This window comes from Bos indicus, chromosome 9 (genome assembly GCF_029378745.1).
Source record: "Bos indicus isolate NIAB-ARS_2022 breed Sahiwal x Tharparkar chromosome 9, NIAB-ARS_B.indTharparkar_mat_pri_1.0, whole genome shotgun sequence".
In the NCBI taxonomy this organism is placed as follows: domain Eukaryota; kingdom Metazoa; phylum Chordata; class Mammalia; order Artiodactyla; family Bovidae; genus Bos; species Bos indicus.
In genome coordinates this window covers 15,174,576-15,195,101 of record NC_091768.1, presented here as the reverse complement: position 1 = coordinate 15,195,101, position 20,526 = coordinate 15,174,576, and the positions used below count along the sequence as shown (strand labels likewise).

At 42.7% G+C, this 20,526-nt stretch overlaps 1 protein-coding gene across 3 annotated transcripts in view; it reads left to right on the top strand.

The window, feature by feature from the left end:
* FILIP1 (filamin A interacting protein 1) overlaps positions 1-20,526 on the top strand; it is a 349,281-nt gene that overhangs the window by 222,224 nt on the left and 106,531 nt on the right. For all 3 annotated transcript variants that reach the window (XM_019967040.2, XM_019967042.2, XM_070795472.1), the window contains exon 2: positions 3,227-3,508. In XM_019967040.2, the coding sequence (XP_019822599.1) occupies positions 3,233-3,508 (276 nt within the window). In that variant the 5' untranslated portion in view covers positions 3,227-3,232. The remainder of the gene's footprint in view (positions 1-3,226; positions 3,509-20,526) is intronic.

Here is a 20,526-nt window from a genome sequence, read left to right as displayed (position 1 = left end):
TTGCCTTCTCCAATGCGTGAAAGTGAAAGTGAAGTCTCTCAGTCGCATCTGACTCTTCGAGACCCCATGTCTGCAGCCCACCAGGGTCCTCCATCCATGGGATTTTCCAGGCAAGAGTACTGGAGTGGGATGCCATTGCCTTCTCCGAGCTAAGCTACTAGGGAAGCCCAGATATATAGTTGGTACTAGGTAAATGCCATTTTCCCATGTGTTTGCAAATATAATTAAGGGCATGTAATATATAGAGAGTTATGCATTAGTCTTATTTTACAAATATCCTAATGCCATAGATCCTATAAAAGATACAGGAAATCCAGGAAAATAAGACATAAGCACATGTTAGAGTCAAATACAAATGTTGTGTGTGATTAAGGCTGTGTATGATTAAGTTTAAAACATTACCACCTTGGGAAATACTGCCTGGAACTTCCATTAACGCGTGTTCTAAATTGAAGTTGTTAGATCAATATTTGATGTTCCATCCCAAAGAGCCTTAAGAGAAAATTGTTTTAGATCAAAGAAGTGCACATGTGGCATGGAGTCACGGGGAATCACAATTCAATTTGGGGAGCCCATGTGTCTTAGTTGTGCTGTGTCAGGAGTTAAGTTTGAAACTGTGGAGGAAGAAAAATAATTTTTGCTTTACTCTTCTAAGGTCTTTGGCTGTTATACCCCTGTATTAAAAAGACAGATTAATAGGAGAACACAAATACAAGTTTAATGACATGCGTACCTCCTGTTTACATGGGAGAGACACAGGAAAACCGAGTAACTCTCTGAAATGACCAAGCCATTACCTTATATACCAGCTTCAGCTAAAGGCAAAAGAAAGATGTTGAGCCACTTATGAGAGTTACCAGGAAAGCACAGTAAACAAGGAAAGCATAATAAATTCAGATTTGAGTCACTGCCTTCTGTATCAGTTAAGAGTTTCTAGAGATTTTAGAGTTATAGTTCTCTTCCTGGTATAGCCAGGGAGAAACCCTTACAAATGGAGGCTTTCTTATAAATATAAGTACGTCTTGCTGCTGCTGCTGCTAAGTCGCTTCAATCGTGTCCGACTCTGTGCGAGCCCATAGACGTCAGTCCACCAGGCTCCACCGTCCCTGGGATTCTCAGGCAAGAATGCTGGAGTGGGTTGCCATTTCCTTCTCCAAAATATGTCTTAGGAAAGGGTAATTTCTACCCAGGTTTCAGAGCTTCACAGGTCCCTGTTGTTTCTTAAAAAATAATGAGCTTGAAGTCATCAGTATGCCAAAGAGGTATATTTGGGGGTGGTATAACGTGCTCCCCTTCAAAACTATTTGTCACATCTTTTCATTTTTTTGGCTTGGGACTTAAGTCAGCCCACTCTGCCTGCAAACAAGCTGTGATGAAATACAGTAGGTCTGTTCTGAAGTGCTCTGGCTTCCGTTACAAAGAGCATCTATTCTTTGTTCACCAAGGAAGCACAGAGGATGCTCTAAAATTTTAGGACCTAATCACTGAATGAAGCAGAATACATGGCGCTGGTGTTAAGGACCACTTCTCCGGTTTATAGTCTTCAAAATTAGGGTGCTATAGAAAGTTCACACACACACACACACAAGGGTCCATTTTGTTGTAAGGGTTCCATTCAAAAAAGGAGCATGAATGTAGATTTCAAGATTTCTTAGAAGAATTAAGTGTTCGCTATCTAAAAGGAAACATCACGCTGTGTGTTTATTTTTCTATTATAAGCCTGGCGTTTTGAAAAGCTTTTCTTGGTTTCTTAACTATGGTTGGGTTCATAAAGGAAATTTACTTCCAGAAAAGAAGTCTCTGTATTTTATCTGGAATGGGTAATGAAAACCTTGCTGCTGAGCTGTTCAAGGGAAGAACTATTTATACTGTGAGTTTTAAATAAACCCATGCACTAAGCTCCTATATTTAAGGATTTAGGCAAATTTTGTAGTACAGCCCCCAGGATATCAGAGGGATCTTCCCTGAATTTAGATTAGAGGCCTTGCCTTTGAGCTCAGTGTGTTTGTTTGCAATGTATCTGTTAATCAAGTTCTTTTGCTTAGAGACTGCATAAACATTCAAAATAGAATGACTCAAGTGAGTTCCCCATGGACAAATTAATTGCTGTTTTGTTTTTTTCTTTATTTTACCTCAGCATATTTTTTAAAAATCTTGATTTTGAAGGTGGTCTTTTCCTCCCAATCCTTTGTACTTTTATTACTGTAAAATGACTGACATTAGAAAAGAACAGCAACAACACTCAATTTTGAAAAAGAGTTCATGGAAAAGTAGAGTCCCATATCACTAAAAACTACCCCGCCCTCTTCCCTTGGCGTTTCCCCTTTTCTCTCTTCACTTCAAGTCCCCTCCCCCGACTCCATGTGGCTTTTTCTGCATATTGTGACTTCTGACTTGTTCTTGGCAGGGTTTGAGGTTTGCATTTTCTGATAGATAATTTAGAATCACTTAAAAAAGTAAACTTTTTATGTTACAAAAACCTTGAGATTCACAGAATTCTTGCAAAGATAATACTGGGGGATCCCATAGACCCCACACCCAGTTACCTCTATAATTAAAACCTCATGTTAGTATGGTACATATGTTATAATTGATGAACAAATAGTGATGCATTATTATTGACTAAAGTCCATGTTTTATTCATGTTTCCTCAATTTTCCCCTAATGTCTTTTTTCCGTTTCAGGATCCCATCCAGATGCCACATTACATCATTTAGTTGTCATGTGCCCTTAGCTTCCTCTTGGCGGTGACAATTATTCAGAGTTTCCTTGTTTTCCATGACCTGATTAGTTTTAAAGATCACGGGTCAGGCATTTTGAAGTGTTCCTCAGTTGGGACGGGTCTGATGTTTTTCTCATTATTAGCCCTGGGTCATGTTTTGGGGAAGGGCGACCATAATAGGTAAAGTGTCATTGTTATCCCAGCCTATCGAAGATACCTACCAGCAGCGTGAATTAGCGCTGCTTGACGTTGATCCCTATTACTCGGCTTCAGATGTTTGTGACGTTAGAATCACGTTTTCATTTTCCTCTGAAGACTGGTCAAAGTATTTTCCTGAAGTTTCTAATGATGCGATCATTAAAGCTATAAGGAAGCTGACTGGAGATTGATCTCCTGGTTTTTCTTTCTTGGTGACGTTTTAAAGCCGCTATTCATTTCTAAGCAGTCAGGCAAAAATCATTTCAGTGGTGGTAAAGACATCTTCTCCTTTCTCATGTGCTGTAGGTGGGAATGCGATCCCGAAACCAGGGCGGTGAAAGTTCATCCAACGGGCATGTCTCCTGCCCCAAGACCTCCACCATCAGCAACGCTGCTGATAAAAGTCTCTCAGAAGACACGAAAAAGAAGAACAAATCCAACAGAAAGGAGGAGGATGTCATGGCTTCGGGAACTGTCAAACGACACCTAAAACCATCTGGAGAAAGTGAACGGAAAAGTAAGAAATCCTTGGAGTTGTCCAAGGAAGATCTCATCCAGCTACTCAGTATAATGGAAGGGGAGCTACAGGTAGAGTCAAATTTTCTCAGTTGTTGTGTTTTTCGTTTGAAGCTGTAAAATAAGAGACCGTGAACCTGTCTCCCTCCTTGGATTGTGAACTTCGTGGGGAAGTGAATGTTTTTCTTGTTCATTCCTAAACCCCTAGTGCCTGGCGCAAGTTTCACTGAATACATTCTTGTTGAATGAACGGATAAATGGATAGAGCTGATTTCAATGTTAAGCTTCTCTAGAAGCAGAAAATTTTTTCATGACTTTTTTTTTTTTTTTTTGAGCTTTTTAATTTGCGTGGGGGTAGAGCTGAGTAACAATGTTGTGATGAACAGTGAAGGGACTCAGCCATCCATACAGAATGTGTCCATTCTCCCCCAAACTCCCCTCCCATCCAGGCTGCTATGTAACACTGAGCAAAGTTCCATGTGCTATACAGTAGGTCCTTGTCAGTTGTTCATTTTAAATACAGCATATGTACACAACCACACTAAGCTCCCTAATTACATGACGTGTTTTTGGTAATAATTTACTAACAGCATTTGGTAGTAGGTAATCAATGAGGTTATCTAATTTAGGGCCACTGGCTATGATTGCAAACTGAGGAAAAGTCATGATTCTTGTTTTTTTTTAATTATTTTTATTTACTTATGGCTGCTCTGGGTCTTTGTTGCTGATTGCAGGCTTTTCTCTAGCTGCATCAAGGGAAGACTGTTCTCCAGTTTTGGTGAGTGGGCTCCTTGTCGCAGTGGCTCGCGGGCTCTAGGGTGAGCAGGCTTCAGAAGTTGTGGCATACCGGCTTAGTTGTTCTGAGGCATGTGGAATCTTCCTGGACCAGGAATTGAACCCGTGTCCCCTGCACTGTCAAGTGGATTCTTAACCACTAGACCACCAGGGAAGTCCAAATTCATGACTCTTAGAAGGCAGCTGCTGCTGCTGCTAAATCACTTCAGTCGTGTCCGACTCTGTGTGACCCCATAGACAGCAGGTCACCAGGCTCCCCCGTCCCTGGGATTCTCCAGGCAAGAACACTGGAGTGGGTTGCCATTTCCTTCTCCAATGCATGAAAGTGAAAAGTGAAAGGGAAGTTGCTCAGTCGTATCCGACTCTTCGCGACCCCATGGACTGTAGCACACCAGGCTCCTCCGTCCATGGGATTTTCCAGGCAAGAGTACTGGAGTGGGGTGCCATCGCCTTCTCCGCTTAGAAGGCAGAGCTAAGATCAGTTGTTACTTTTGCTTTTTTCTAGGAGGTAGGGGGAAAAGAGAGATGAAGAGACAGAGGGAAGAAGAGAGGGAGAGAGAAAGAGAAGGAAATTTCATTTAAAGCAGTCTTACACTTTTCTCATTTTGGGGGTGACTCTCAGCTTTAATTTTCTACAGCGTCATAGGAGTTGAGATGCACTCAAGTAAGCAGAACATAATGCTGTGAAAACCTAATCCTTCCACAAAGCATTTTCAACTCTATTATCTCATTTGATCTCAATAAAAATGTGGGTGTCATTATCTATAATTTATAATGAGGAAACAGGCCCAGAAGGGTTAATGGGTTGGCCAGATGTCATCTTAGGCCTTTTGATGCTTGATCCTGGGCACTTAATACTGCCCATCCTCCCGCCTTCTGTGGCTGCCAGGTCCCCCATTAAGAGAATGTTTTTAAGCACTTAAAAGGGAGCTGGGATTCTCCTGAGTTTCTGAACCCTGGAAAATTATATTTCTGGAAGTGGGAAAACAATAACTTTTTTTTTTTTTTTTTGAGGAGAGGATGACTTAAGAGTGAGGTTGCTGTTTTCCTTCTTGTTTTTGTTAGGCTCTTAGCTTGCCTAAGCCTCGAGGGGAACACTAACAATTGAATGAGATGAAGCCTTTGTTTGGTGCCCTTAGTACCAGACATATTATTTGCAACTTACCCTAAACAAGGGGATCTGATCTGTTCCTGTTCTAATCTGTGTGTGCCCTCAGATAAGGAAACCCCTGGAGTAAAGAGAAATAGAAAACATGCAAAACTCAAATTAAAAACAATCGAGCATGCTTGAGCTTACCATTTATGGGCTGAGAAAAATCACCTTTGCATTTCAAAGCAAAAGATGAAATTTTCCAGAGCACCACCATTACTAAAAATAGCTTCACCACTGCCAGAAATGTGGTTATTATTCAGCCTATTAATGTTTATTGTGTCAGGAGACAGAATATATTAGTCCAAATTTTTAAGCTGCCCCCAGGATACAGCTATTGACCTGAGTGGGAGATACAACATAATCTAAGAAATCATTACAAAGGAATGTCATCAGCTTATTTCTTCCAGACCTGGTGGCTTATGTGAAGCTTATGGTTTTTCTAGACTCTAATAATTTCTGTAGAAAGGCTGTTATATCATGGTAGACTGTGGACTGTATTTAGTTGGTGGTATAGCCAGATGTAGTTCTAGAGCCTGGATATGCAAAATAAAAGTCCACACACCTGGGACAAAGAAATTAGTCAGAAGGCTACAAAGAAGTGCATTTTGCTCTCCCTTAACCTTTGTGAATACAGGATACCTTACCTTACACAAGATGTATTCCTGAGCAGCAATAAATAAGGAAAGAATGTAAGATATTTGTAGGAGAGGCAGTGGAGGAAAAGAGAAATGAACTTGATATTGTAAACAATGCCATGGTGAATTCATTTGCAAAGCAAGTAATCCATCCCCCATGTGCATTGCTATGCACACACATGCAAACATAAGTACATGCACTTGTAAATGTAGATTTCACAATACTAGACTCCTTAAAAATGAGAGTGTTCCGTTATTTAGAGCTCCTGTCACAGGAGGGTGAGTGTGTGTTGTAGCTGAGAGTGGGAGGCAGTCGGCATCAGCAAATGTGAGTGGGCTGGTGGAAATGTGACAGCTACGTAGCAGGTTTGCCACACTAGAGACAAGGGGGAAAAAAAAAGGTCTATCTGAAAAAAGATCTGGTGCTGAAAGAGAGGCAGAGAGTTTAGGGACCCACAGCTCAGGCCTGTGTGCTCTGCAGCTTGATGAGTATTTTATGAGCTTTTAGCGAGTTGTCTCCCAGAGCTTCAAAGGCTACCTATCACCCTCCCTTTATGAAGCAGCTGTGAAATGACTCAAACACCTTCCTCTGCAGGTGGTGGTCCAAGATTCTATAAAGTATCAGGGCTGACAAGCAGCTCTGAGGTGTCTACCCACCTCCTTTATATTACAAATGTGAAACTGACACTCAAATGAGTTAGGTGACTTGCCCAAGATGGCACCGCAATTTAGTTAACATTTACTCCAAATCTAGTTTCCCTTTCTCTCAGTCCAGTGTCCCTCCTTTAATAGTCTTTTCCAATCAGAGGATGTGAAAGTGGGGTATCCAGGGCCTTTATATTTATTCTTCTGTCTCCAGGATTTCTTTCAAGTAGACTCACTAAGAGGTGCAGGTTTGATGCTTGGGTCAGGAAGATCACCTGGAGGAAGGCATAGAAACCCACTCCAGTGTTCTTGCCTGGAGAATCCCATGGACAGAGGAGCCTGGTGGGCTACAGTCCATGGGATCGCCAAGAGCTGGACATGACTAAAGCGACTTCTATTGCCTGTAGGAGATGTACCTTGGAAGTGACTTGCAGGCAAAGGAGGAGATGCAGTTTCACTCATACGCTTCATGCCAATTTTCTCTTTGTCAAACTTCTTTGTGATCTCTCTCATTCTGTTCATCTCTGCAGCCAGGGTTCTGAACACTACCGACAATTTTCTGTGTTTTCTGGTATCAGTGCTCCGTGGCCTTTGGAATCTGTTGTATGTAATCTGTGGGAATCTGTTGAATCAACCTTATAGACAGAACGACCTTTATTGTTAGCGCTGGCTTTTTGCAAAATTTGCAAACTTGCTGGGTTTTCCTTGTTGTTGTTGCTGTTTGTCTGCTTGCTTTTTGCCAGTAAGAGGTGTCCAGGGAACTCCTGAAGTTCACCCTAAAGGTGTACGTTAGAAATGGAGTTGCCCCTCGCAGGGATTTTTGCATTTTAAGGAGTCTTGTCTGGAACTGGTGATGTCATGCCCCTGGTCGTCAACAGGGACAGCCTTCCAGACTTTTCAAGCCACACCTTAGCAGATGCAAGCTTGTCATTTCAGCACAATGTCAGACGGCATTGCCTGCATAGAAGCAGCTGGAATAGTTTCCATGATTACACTTCTGTCCTCGACTGCTTCCAGTAACATGTACTTTCTAATAAATTGAAACATTTTTATTTCTCTGGGTGAAAAACTGGTTACATATTTCCCAGACTAAACTGAAAATAATGAAATAGTACTCCCAGGCCATCATTTGGGCATTATGATTAATTTCCCCTTGTATTTGTCCAAAAATAGCACTTTTAAGAAGCCAGTCAATTTGGCTGAACTAAAAACAACCAAAGTTCAAAGGAAATGGTACTCACATCAAAAAGCCATAATACAGAATACTTGGCAGAAGGATATTCTTGTAGGATAATTCAAAAAGAGAATATTAATTATTTTTCTTGATGCAAAAAATAGCTAGCTTTTTTATACAGTAAATTTCCTTGACATAGCCACTCAAATACTGTTAGAAAAACAAAACTCAAATTGGGTTTCATCATTTTTTTTCCCTCTTGTCTATGTAGGTAGTTCTCTTCTACCTGTGTATAAGGAGGCTCAGAGAATAGGCTTATTAGATAATGTAATTTGACAAGGCACCCCTGAAACAGTGCACCTCAGATTGGGACTTAAACCCATGTCCTGGGACTCAGACCTGGGCAAAACGCTGCGTGGGACTCCAACCCACTGTCATTTAATTGGGATCACTCACCTGCCATCTGGACTTACTTTGGCTCAGGTGCTTTGTGTCCCAGCGTAGAAGGAATTCAGCAAGAGGCAAAGTGATAGAAAATATATAGATTTATTAATATAGGTTGCTTGTAAGAGACGCAAGTGGGCAGGTTGGGGAGCTCTGCCCTGAGGATTAAGTAGGCTACAGTTTTATAGTCAAAGGAAGCGGGGAAGGGGGAAGATCACTTTCTTCAAGGAGTGAGGCTTCTAGATACGAAGGAGGAGCTAGGGATCAGACAGGAGAGACAGGAGAGTGTCTGACCCTATGAGGTCAAACTAGGATTTTCATTGTTGTTGTTCAGTCACCAAGTTGTGTCTGACTCCTCGTGACCCCATGGACTACAGCACTCCAGGCTTCCCTGGCTCTCACCATCTCCCAAGTTTGCCCAAGTTCATATCCGTTGAATTGGTGATACCATCCAACCATCTCATTCTCTGTTGTCCTCTTCTCTTTCTGCCTTCAATCTTCCCCAGCATCGAGATCTTATCCAATGAGTTGGCTGTTCGCATCGGGTGGTCAAAGTATTGGAGCTTCAGCTTCAGCCTCAGTCCTTCCAATGAATACTCAGGGTTAATTTCCCTTAAGATTGACCGGTTTGATCTCCTTGCTGTTGAAGGGACACTCAAGAGTCTTCTCCAACACCACAGTTTGAAAACATCAATTCTTCAGCATTCTGCCTTCTTTATGGTCCAGCTCTCACATCGGTACATGGCAGCTGGAAAGGCCATTCCCTTGACTATACAGGCCTTTGTCAGCAAAGTGATGTCTTTACTTTTTAACACGCTGTCTAGGTTTGTCATAGCTTTCCTGCCAAGAAGCAGTTGTCTTCTAATATCATGGCTGCGATCACCATCTGCAGTGATTTTAGAGCCCAAGGAAGGAAACTTGTCACCGCTTCCTCCTTTTCCCTTTCTATTTGCCATCTCTTGACGGCAAATAGACTGGATGACATAATCTTATTTTTTTTAACATTGAGTTTTAAGCTGGCTTTTTCATTCTCCTCCTTCCCCCTCATTAAGAGGCTCTTTAGTTCTTCTTCACTTTCTGCCATTAGAGTGGTATCATTTGTATTCAAATCAGTAGAAGCGTGGTGACATTTTTCTTCCATCTAGCATAACTCATACTTTTATTTTTGGCTTTATAGTTAAGCAAGGCTGTTTCATTCCATGACATTCCAACAGTTTTCTTGAGTGATCATTAACTTATAGTGGTCTTCCAAGTTTCCTAGGTTTCCCTCTCTATCTATTGTCCCCTCCTGGGACTTCTGTAGCTACCCGTGTAATAACCACCATTGTTGTTCAGTTGCTCAGTCGTGTCTGATTCTTTATGACCCCATGGACTGCAGCGTGCCAGGCTTCCCTGTCCTTCATCAACTCCTGGAGCTTGATCAAACTCATGTCCATTGAGTGGGTGATGCCATCCAACCATCTCATCATCTGTTGCCCCCTTCTCCTCCTGTCTTCAGTCTTTCCCAGCATCAAGGTCTTTTTCAACGAGTCGGCTCTTTACATCAGATGGCTAAGTATTGGAGCTTCAGCTTCAACATCAGTCCTTCCAATGAACATTCAGGACTGAATTCCTTTAGGATTGACTGGTTGGATCTCCTTAAAGTCCAAGGGACTCTCAAGAGTCTTCTCCAACACCACAGCTCAGAGACATCAATACCATATTCTATCCCTATCGCCACCACTCCCCTGGGCTTTGGTGTTTGCCAGGCTGAGTCAGAGGCAATCACACCACACACCGAGAAATCTGCCTTCATTTGGATGCCTGGCAGAAGAAGTTGTATTTCCAAGGTAATTTATGAAATCGATAATATGCTTGTGGATTGTTAGATGTTTCCTCTATTCTCTCCTTTGGGGGTTCCAGCCATTTTCTTTATTGTTCACTTTCTCTCTTTTTTTTAACCCCTCTCCTACCTACTATAGGTGATCTCTCTGTCCGCTCTCTTTTTCTCACCAACAGAGTTTATTCATTCTTAGTGAAAGTGAAGTCACTCAGTCATGTCTGACTCTTTGCGACCCCAGGGACTGTAGCCTGCCAGCCTCCTCCATCCATGGGATTTTCCAGGCAAGAGTACTGGAGTGGGTTGCCATTTCCTTCTCCAGGGGATCTTCCTGACTCAGGTATCAAACCCAGGTCTCCCAAATTGCAGGCAGACACTTTACTGTCTGAGCCACTAGGGAAGCCAGTAATTCTTAGGGCTTTAATTAACTAATTTAAAATCGATTGATCTTGCAATATTTAAGAAACATTGCACTACTGGAAGCCTGAAAAATGCAAAAGTGAGTAATAATAATACTCGTAGCTAAAATTTGATGAACTCCTGCTATGTGCCAAGCATGGTTTTTGGCATGGTTTTTCCTCATGGCAGTCATGAGGAAAGAGCTCATGATCTGGTAGGACAGATGAGAATGTGTATTTTTGGGGTAGCTGCAATGCAAATTGCTGTTGTCGTTGTTCAGTCACCAAGTCGCCTGGTGCTGTTGTTCAGTCACCAAGTCGTTCCTGACTCTTTGCAACCTTATGGACGGCAGCATGCCAGGCTTCCCTGTCCTTCACCGTCTCCTGGAGTTTGCTCAGATTCATGTCCATTGAGTTGGTAATATGATCTAACTATCTCTTCCCCTGCTGCAAAGCATATTAGGGAGTACAAACATGGGAAAGATTGTGAAAATCCCAGGAGATGAGTTAAGAAAAGCTTCACTGAAGAATTAGATCTCCAAGAATTGTAGGTCTTGGACAGGCACAGAGGAGCAGGAACTAACTTGGCAGAATCAAACAGACAGCAGGTGGACAAGTATGGGTCATGTTCATTGTGAATGGTCTCCCATCTGTGGAGAAGTATTTGGTGGAAGTAAAACTACAGCTCTATTTGGAGACCACAAATAAGGCATCTGAAAAACAACAGTCAGAAGGTGTGAGGATCCCAGAGGAGTGGAGGATGCAGAAGCCAAAGGAGTCAAGATTGTCAAGAAGAGGAAAGAAATTGTGTCAGTCAAATCAACAGAGAATTTCAGCTGGATGTGATTGAAAGGTGTTTTTTGGGTTTATGGGTCTGGAGGTCATTGGGAACATTTGCTGGAGAAGTTTCACTGAGTATAAGTCTATTGTCAGTGGTTTGAGAAGTGAAGGGAAGTTAAAGAAATAGAGTAACATGTTCTAATGAAAATCCATGAATTTTTGTCTTGAAGAGTTAATCGGATCTTTTTTTTTGGACCCAGGCAAATAAGCCACATTTCCCATCTCTTTCACACTGTAGTAAATCATTTGTCTGGCACAGAGTATGCCGTTAGTACATTTGTTGACCTCCTGCTTTGAAATCACCATGTTGCTTTGCTCTACTTCTGGGCTTTAAGTGAGACATGGGAGTATTAAAAAGTAAAAGACTGAAACAGTGTGACTTGAATGAAAAATCCTGCGGGGAAATGTTTGGTACTTGACCTTATTAGCATTAACTCTGAGCTGTAGCTTACTCCCTGCGTGCGTGCGTGCGTGCCAAGTCGCTTCAGTCATGTCTGACTATAGCCCACCAGGCTCCTCTGTCCATGGGATTCTCCAGGCCAGAACACTGGAGTGGGTTGCCATTGCCTCCCCCAGGGGATCTTCCCGACCCAAGGATTGGAACCCACGTCTCTTGCATCTCCTGCATTGGCAGGTGGGTTCTTTACCACTAGCGCCACCTGGGAAGCCCCCCTGTCTGTGTACTTCCCACTTTCTGGGCTGTTGTGGTGGCTACAGTCAGCCAATGTAGATATTATTTGGAAAACCTTAGGTAATGAAGGAGGAGAACGATAGAACGGTAGCTAGAAGGAAACTCAAGTGAAGGGAGTATTTTGAATGATGAAACAGACTACTGTGTTTTATGGGTTAAAGGGTTATGGGACCAAAAAGGAGCAGGGTCAAAGATACAGCAAACAGCAAGGATTTGTGATGAACCAAAGTCTTAAAGGAGGCAGGAGGGAGGGAATTAAAAGTATGGTTTGGAGGCTGACCTTGGGGTTTGCCCTTGAAAAGTAGGGTGAGACTTCCTCTTCTGTGACAGAGAGAAGGAAGAAGAATGGGTGGGGATAAATACACCATTTGTAGAGGAAGGGTGGGCAACTGAGGGAGATGTGCCCAAAGCCTCAGTTTTCACAGCAAGGAAAAGACAAAGTGCTATGCTACTGAAAGCAACAAGACCGGACCCAAGCCATGGTCTTAAGGATAATGATGTACAGTTGCATTGCTACCCAGGGGAGTGTTAGCGGAAGGAGATTGTGGACAAACAGGAATCCTAACGAGTGGAGTTGAGGACTCAGCCAGCAGAAGGACCGGGTGTGTGCAGTGGACTAGATGCCCGAGTGTACAGGGGCGCTGTAGCTTATAGCTCTGGATCTGGGGCTGAAGTCATCCCCGTGGATGCAGTGGAGAGACAGAAGTGAAAGGAGGTGGCGTGTGTTGGCGAGACGGCGTCCAGCAAGGAAGCAACATTGGGAAGAGTGAGCACGTCCATGGGAAGACAGGCCAGAGAGGGCTGGAAAGATGAAGCTGGGCTATTAGCACCTAAATTTTCTGTCCGGTGTGGGTTTTACTAACGTACAGTCTTGGGTGCGGTCCTGGAAGTGGAAGTGAAGGCAATTGGAATGAATGAGGTCAAGGATGGTGAAGTTAGGGTATTGGCTATGAGTGTTGAAACCTCCGAGGATTATGGTGGGATTTGGAGTGGAGAGCTAGTCTGTATCATGTAGTAAGTATGAGGGTTGGGGAGCAGAAGGTCAGCAGATAATTGCTGCCAGACTATTTTCTGTAAAGTGCTTCTCTGATCGTGTCATGCAGGTGCTTAGGAATTTACAAGAGATCTCTAGACCCTATCAGATTGAAATCTAAATTGATCAGACTGGTCTGTAAAAATCTATTTATTAACAGGCTTCCCCTTAACCGTGAAAGCTTATCTTTTATATTCCTTAACTTGACCCTGCCTATCAAACCCCCTGCCCTGATCTAGACACTCACATGTACAATCTCAAATACTATTACCATCCCAGTGTTTTTCCCCTGGCTTCTCTATATTTCTCCACCTTAAGACTACTTACAGAACAGATACTGAAAATCTTTACGAAAACTGAGGAGGACATGTATTGTCCTTGTTCTATCCTACACTTCCCTCATGTACTAGTCAATATTCCTGTTTTTCCTTTTTAAATTAAAGATTTAAATTTTTTATAGCAGTTTTGGGATCACAGTAAAATTGAGAGGAAGGTACAGTGATTTTCATACACGCCCTCTGCCCCACCCCACAGGCATACCCTCCCGTATTATCAACATCCCCCAGTACGGTTGGGCATGTTACACTTGATAAATCTACATGGACACATCGTAACCACCCAAGGCCTGTAGTTTACCTTAGGGCTCACCTTTGGTGTGTGCGTTGGTTTGGAAAATGTATGATGATATGTGGGTCTCCCAGATGATGCTAGTGGTGAAGAACCTGCCTGCCAATGCAGGAGTACAGAGATGTGGGTTTGGTCCCCGGGTTGGGAAGATCCCCTGGAGGAGGGCACGGCAACCCACTCCGGTATCCTTGCCTGGAGAATCCTATGGACAGAGGAGCCTGGCAGTCTATAGTCCATGGGGTCACAAAGAGTCAAACACAACAGAAACGACTTAGCATGCATGATGTTACGTATCTACCATTATTAGCACCTTACAGAATATTTTCTCTGCTCTAAAAATCCTCTGGGCTCCACCTATTCATCTCTCCCCCAACCTTACACAAATTTCTTTTAGTTCCCATTACATACACATTTCCCATGTGTTTTATGTACTTACTTATATCTGTTGCCTGAAACAGCTTGAGAGAAGGGGTTGTGTCTTCTGCTTCTTTCCTGAGCCTCATTGCACCTAGAAAAGGGCTGGACATCATTGTTTATCTACTGTTAACTAATGATCGTTCTCAGAATATCCTAATATTTGTACGTCCTGTGAGGCAGTCATAAGATTATTTTTTTAATGTCTTCAAAAGACTTTGAACTATATAAAGCGTGAGTTCTTAGTATACACAGTGTTATTGATTTAATAGTAATGGTCCCAAATGTTTATGATATTCTTACTACAATACTATGATTCTACCTTTCTGTCATCTTTAACAAGAGATTTCATAACTCCACTGGGGATGCTAATCGTCAGTTCAGATGGAATTACCAAAAGCACCCAAGCATGATAGGCTTATCCTACAAGAGTGCCATTTATCATTTCTTTCTTTAGAGATGGCTTTTCTTTTCTTGAGTTCCATTTGTCACATGGTAGGACTTCCCATAGAATCTCTGCACTTCTGAAGAATGAGGTTTTTAGTTCCTCTGCTGGCTTTTGAAACTGATGACTCACCTGTACTTAATATGCTCCATCTTTAGAATCTGGGGCTGAGGTCACTCTGAGAAAGGCTGCCCAGTGAAATCTTACACCACTAAAATGGTCAGCATGCTGAGAATGGTATGTCTTTGCTAAGTTTAGGAGGCAGCAAAGAGATAGGTTGCTCTCTGATTAAAATCAGGACCAGATCTGATCTTTGTTGAATGTGATGGTTCAGAATCTCATGTATCCAGTAGTATTGTTAGTATTTTGGCAAAGAGCTTTGGCCGCTGATTTTCATTGTTAGGCAGAATATTTTTAGTGTTCCTATTAGAATCAGAAATTTGCCTTCTCTGCAGTGAGAATAAGACCCTCATTGATGCTATAGGGGAGAAGCATGATTTTATGAGAAATGTAAAAAAAAAATTAATAAAGAAAATGCCCTGTAAAATAAATCTTTTATCATTTATGACACTCTGGACATTGGGAAATACTATACAGGAGTGGTATGTGAAAGACACAGAATTCTCCTATAAATGACTATAGCCTGTATTTTTTTTCAGTGAAACTGACCTCATTTGTAAACAAACTACATCTTAATATCCAACTCACCTATGTAAATATTTCTCAATTATTTGGAGTATGTTCTCCAGTGAAATCAGAGTTTGTATCAGTTCAGTTCAGTCGCTCAGTCGTGTCCGACTCTTTGTGACCCCATGAATCACAGCACGCCAGGCCTCCCTGTCTATCACCAACTCCCAGAGTTCACTCATATTCACGTCCATCGAGTCAGTGATGCCATCCAGCCATCTCATCCTCTGTCATCCCCTTCTCCTCCTGCCCCCAATCCCTCCCAGCATCAGAGTCTTTTCCAATGAGTCAACTCTTCGCATGAGGTGGCCAAAGTACTGGAGTTTCAGCTTTAGCATCATTCCTTCCAAAGAAATCCCAGGGCTGATCTCCTTCAGAATGGACTGGTTGGATCTCCTTGCAGTCCAAGGGACTCTCAAGAGTCTTCTCCAACACCACAGTTCAAAAGCATCAATTCTTCGGTGCTCAGCCTTCTTCACAGCCCAACTCTCACATCCATACATGACCACAGGAAAAACCATAGCCTTGACTAGACAGACCTTTGTTGGCAAAGTAATGTCTCTGCTTTTGAATATTCTATCTAGGTTGGTCATAACTTTCCTTCCAAGGAGTAAGCGTCTTTTAATTTCATGGCTGCAGTCACCATCTTCAGTGATTTTGGAGCCCCCAAAAATAAAGTCTGCTACTGTTTCCCCATCTATTTCCCATGAAGTGATGGGACTGGATGCCATGATCTTCGTTTTCTGAATGTTGAGCTTTAAGCCAACTTTTTCACTCCGCACTTTCACTTTCATCAAGAGGCTTTTTAGTTCCTCTTCACTTTCTGCCAGATCACTGTAATGAGAAAAAAGCATTGAATGGAGTAAGATTTGGGGCATAATATATGTGTGATTCCAGGAAAGATGTCAGTTAGAATACTGACAGGTCAGAAGTTCAGGGGAGAGACCAGGTCTAGACCTGTGGTGTCCCAAAGAGCTTTTTATGAAGAAGGAAATGTTTTATATCTATTCTGCCCTATATGGTAGCCACTAGCCACAGGGGGCTTTTAAGGATTTGAAATATGGCTAAGATGGCTGAAGAACAGAAATTTAAGCTTTATTTAATATAATTAATTTAAATAGCCACATGTAATGGCTGCATCATGGAAATGGGGCAACAGACAGGGCCCTCACCTGGAGAGAGAGTCGTTGAAGCCAAGGGATAGAGAATAAAAGAAAAAGTCAAGTCCAAAGACAGACACTGCCTTAGAGAACAACTATGATTAAGACGGCATACAATATGACAGTTCAATGTAACTCAAAGCAATTGCTTTGCATAGTTAACTTGGTAACAAGGCCATCATTCACATGAAACCTATACAGTGGACTTCACTGGAAACCACTCATTTGCTTTGTCTTGTCATCCTGATGCACTGCAAGGCATGGATATATTTACATATCTAATCCAATTGCAAATAGAAATTAATAATAGATATTGCTAAATAAATTACTGCATGGCAAATTAAAAAAAAAAAAAAAGATGGGGAGAGAGAAAAGAACTGGCCAAAAACGAAGCGAGGGCATGATTAAAGTTAAAGGAAGACAGACCTCAACCACCTGAACCTGACGCCTTGTGGGTGCCAAGGAGAGCACTTCAGGAAGAAGACTTAGAGAGCAGCCCTTTATTGAGCCAGCATTCAAAAGGTGCAGCTTTAAAGGAATGGTGAGTGTTGGTGTCAGATTGCTGGTGTCTGGAAAGTGCTTGGGCCGGCTTTGCTGTTGAGAAGTTTGTGGATGGGGAAAGATGGTGGGGCTGGCTATCGGGATAGTAGGGGTGGGGGGAGGCTTATCGTTTGTTTTGTTCTGTCTTGGACGGGAACACCTGAACAGGTTTGTAGGTGTTAGACACAGATGTCTTCCCCAAATATTCCTCCCCCTAACACCGTCCCTTGCTCCCTTGATTCACAACTCCTGGATGCTCTGGTCTTCTCTCTTACTTACACGATGGAGGTCTTCTCAAGTTCTCTCCATCCTCCCCCATCTCCACCCTTCACCTTCCCTTTCTCCCCTTCCCCTTCATGCAGAGAGAAAAGGAAAGTGAAGTCGCTCAGTCATGTCCAACTCTTTGGAACCCTATGGACTGCAGCCTACCAGGCTCCTCCCTCCATGGGATTTTCCAGGCAAGGGTACTGGAGGGGGTTGCCATTTCCTTCTCCAGGGGATCTTCCCAACCCAGGGATCAAGCCCAGGTCTCCCGCATTGCAGGTAGACAGTTTACCATCTGAGCCACCAGGGAAGTCCTCACTCAGAGAGAAGTATCCTTTTATATCAAGGTTAGTTCTGTTGACTTGATCCTACCTTCTTCCCAGATTGATTTATACACCTCTTTCCCCTCCCTACTCCCATCCCCGAATCTCCCTCTCTGCCTTCCCACGATCTGCAACTTGTTGGGGGCATGACCACTTTCCACGTAAGAGGAACTGAAATAACCAGAGTTCCTGGGCTTCTTTAGACATGGAATTGTTGTCCGTCAGCATGGTCTCCATCCCCCAGGGAGTCTGCACGTGGAATATTTAGGTCATTTATTTTCCAGTCTTCTCCTGACTACATGCCTACTCCCTTTTCTCCTTCCATCCTATCCAGGTTCCAATGTCCTCACATAGATACATTCACCTCCATCATTTTCTATCTCGCTTGATTATTTTTAACAAAACTTCTGCCTGTCCATATTTTTCTTTTTATAAACAATCTTAAATTATAAATTCCTACAGGATAGACTCTGTAAAGCACTTGATAAATGCTTTTTGAAAATGACTTTTCATCCCAATTGGGAAATATAGTTTGTTTTTTTTTTAAGTGGATTACTATTTTAATTTTTTTTTTTTTCCCTAAAAGTATTTCATGTTAAATCCTGGCTTTGGCAGAACCTTCAGCATAGTGCTCAAGAGTGAGGGTATTCCAAGGAAGCATCAGGTGATAGCAGACTTTGTGGTTTTGTTTTCTACCTTTCATGGTACCTGAGTCCTGCGGTACTTTATGCACTTTCTCACTGGATGTGCAGGCCAATACTAGTGGCAGAACCGTCCCTCACTTGGGGACCAGATGGTACCCTGAAAACCCCATTGTCCTCAGCCCCTTATTGCTAGGTGAAAGGGTCTGGCATATCCTTTGACACGTTTCAGTCTCTCCTCCCCCCCAAAAAAAGTATATAAAGAGGTGGATAGTGTTTCATTATACTAGTTTGTTCACTTTGGTGTATGTTTAAAACTTTTTATAGTCAGATCTATGGCTTTTCCAGTGGTCATGTATGGATGTGAGAGTTGGACCATAAAGAAGGCTGAGCATGGAAGAATTGATGCTTTCTAACTGTGGTGTTAGAGAAGACTCTTGAGAGTCCCTAGGACAGTAAGGAGATCAAACCAGTCAATCCTATAGGAAATCATCCCTGAATATTCATTGAAAGGACTGATGCCGAAGCTGCAGCTCCAATATTTTGGCCACCAGATTTGAAGAGCTGAATTGTTGGAAGACCCTGATGCTGGGAAAGATTGAAGGCAGGAGAAGGGGACGACAGAGGATGAGATGGTTGGATGGCATCACCGACTCGATGGTTTGAGTAAACTCAGGGTGATGGTGAAGGACAGGGAAGCCTGGCCAGGAGAAGGGGACGACAGAGGATGAGATGGTTGGATGGCATCACCGACTCGATGGTTTGAGTAAACTCAGGGTGATGGTGAAGGACAGGGAAGCCTGGCCAGGAGAAGGGGACGACAGAGGATGAGATGGTTGGATGGCATCACCGACTCGATGGTTTGAGTAAACTCAGGGTGATGGTGAAGGACAGGGAAGCCTGGCGTGCTATAGTCCATGGGGTTGCAGAGTTGGACACGACCTAGCCATCGAACAACAACATAAAATGAAGTTAAAGAAATGAATAAATGACAACGAAATAGAGAAAAATAATAATAATATCCATATTGCCATTTTCCTTTCTGTGCTGCCGACCATATGCCAAGACTTTCATATTTGATTTAATAATCACAATAGCCCTAAAGAGTTAGACGAGAAATAAATAGAAGCTTAGCTGGCTTAAGGAAACTCACCCAAGGATGACCTAGTAAGGTGTACCATGCCTTTCTGACCCTAAAGTCAGTGTGTGCCAGAAAAATAGTATACCCCTGTTGTTTTTGTAGTCCAAATGGAAGAACAGACTCACTGGAAAAGAGGACTTCATTTCACAGATAAAGGATCAGAAGCATCTGCTATTTGCCAGCAGAATTATTTCCATGTAAAACAGTTCATTTTAAAATGTACAACTTGGGATAATTTTGAGGGTTGCTAAATGACAACTTGAATTGATGTTTGGGTTCCTTTCAGGGAAACCACATTGCTTCTTAGATGAGATTAAACCCAGCCAAAACTCAGACTGGGACTTGAACCCAGGATCTCTGACTTAGGAGGGGACTTGAACCTACTGTCTTTTAATTGAAACCACTCACCTGGCGTCAGGATTTACTGACGGTTCTTTTGTCTAGTTGTGGAAAGAACTCGGCCTGAGGCAAAGTGATAGGCAAAGAGAAGGCTTATTAGCATAGGAGAGTTATGGAAGATACAGGCAGGGAATGCAGCCCCAGAACTAAAGGCTGTATTTTCATAACCCAAAGAAAAGTGGGCAGAGGAGAAGACCACCATCTTCCTCATTTTGGGGTAGACGTCAAGGTTTACATCATTAGTTTCTCCTTTGACCCTATATGATCTAACCAAGACTGTCATGGCGCTGTTTAAATCATACGTATATTAAAAGAAGAGTGGAAACATATGGGCTTCTCCGGTGGTTCAGCAGTAAAGAATCCACCTGCGATGCAGGAGACCCCGGTTCAATCCCCTGGAGGAGGGCACGGCAACCCACTCCAGTATTCTTGCCTGGAGAATCCCAGGGACAGAGGAGCCTGGTGGGCTACAGTCCACGGAGTTGCAAAGAGCTGGATACAACTGAAGTGACGAAGCACCGTAACCTATGCTAAAATGTGGTCATTCATCTCAGTTTGAATACAGTGTCCCCCTTTCACCGAGTTTCTTTCCCCTTTCCTCTATATTCCTGTCTTGGCTACATGCAGAAATGCTAGTCTTCAAGAACCATTAGATCCCTGACTTCATGTAACAAAATTCAGACTCCATATCTGTTGTCTTGTGCTTTAACTATCAGGGTTTGGGGCTTGAGTGTATCTAGCACTTGGATGCACCTGGTCTTCCTTCAAGGTGGTATACTGGATTCTTTTCTTGAGTGATCATTAGCCTGCTGCTGCTAAGTC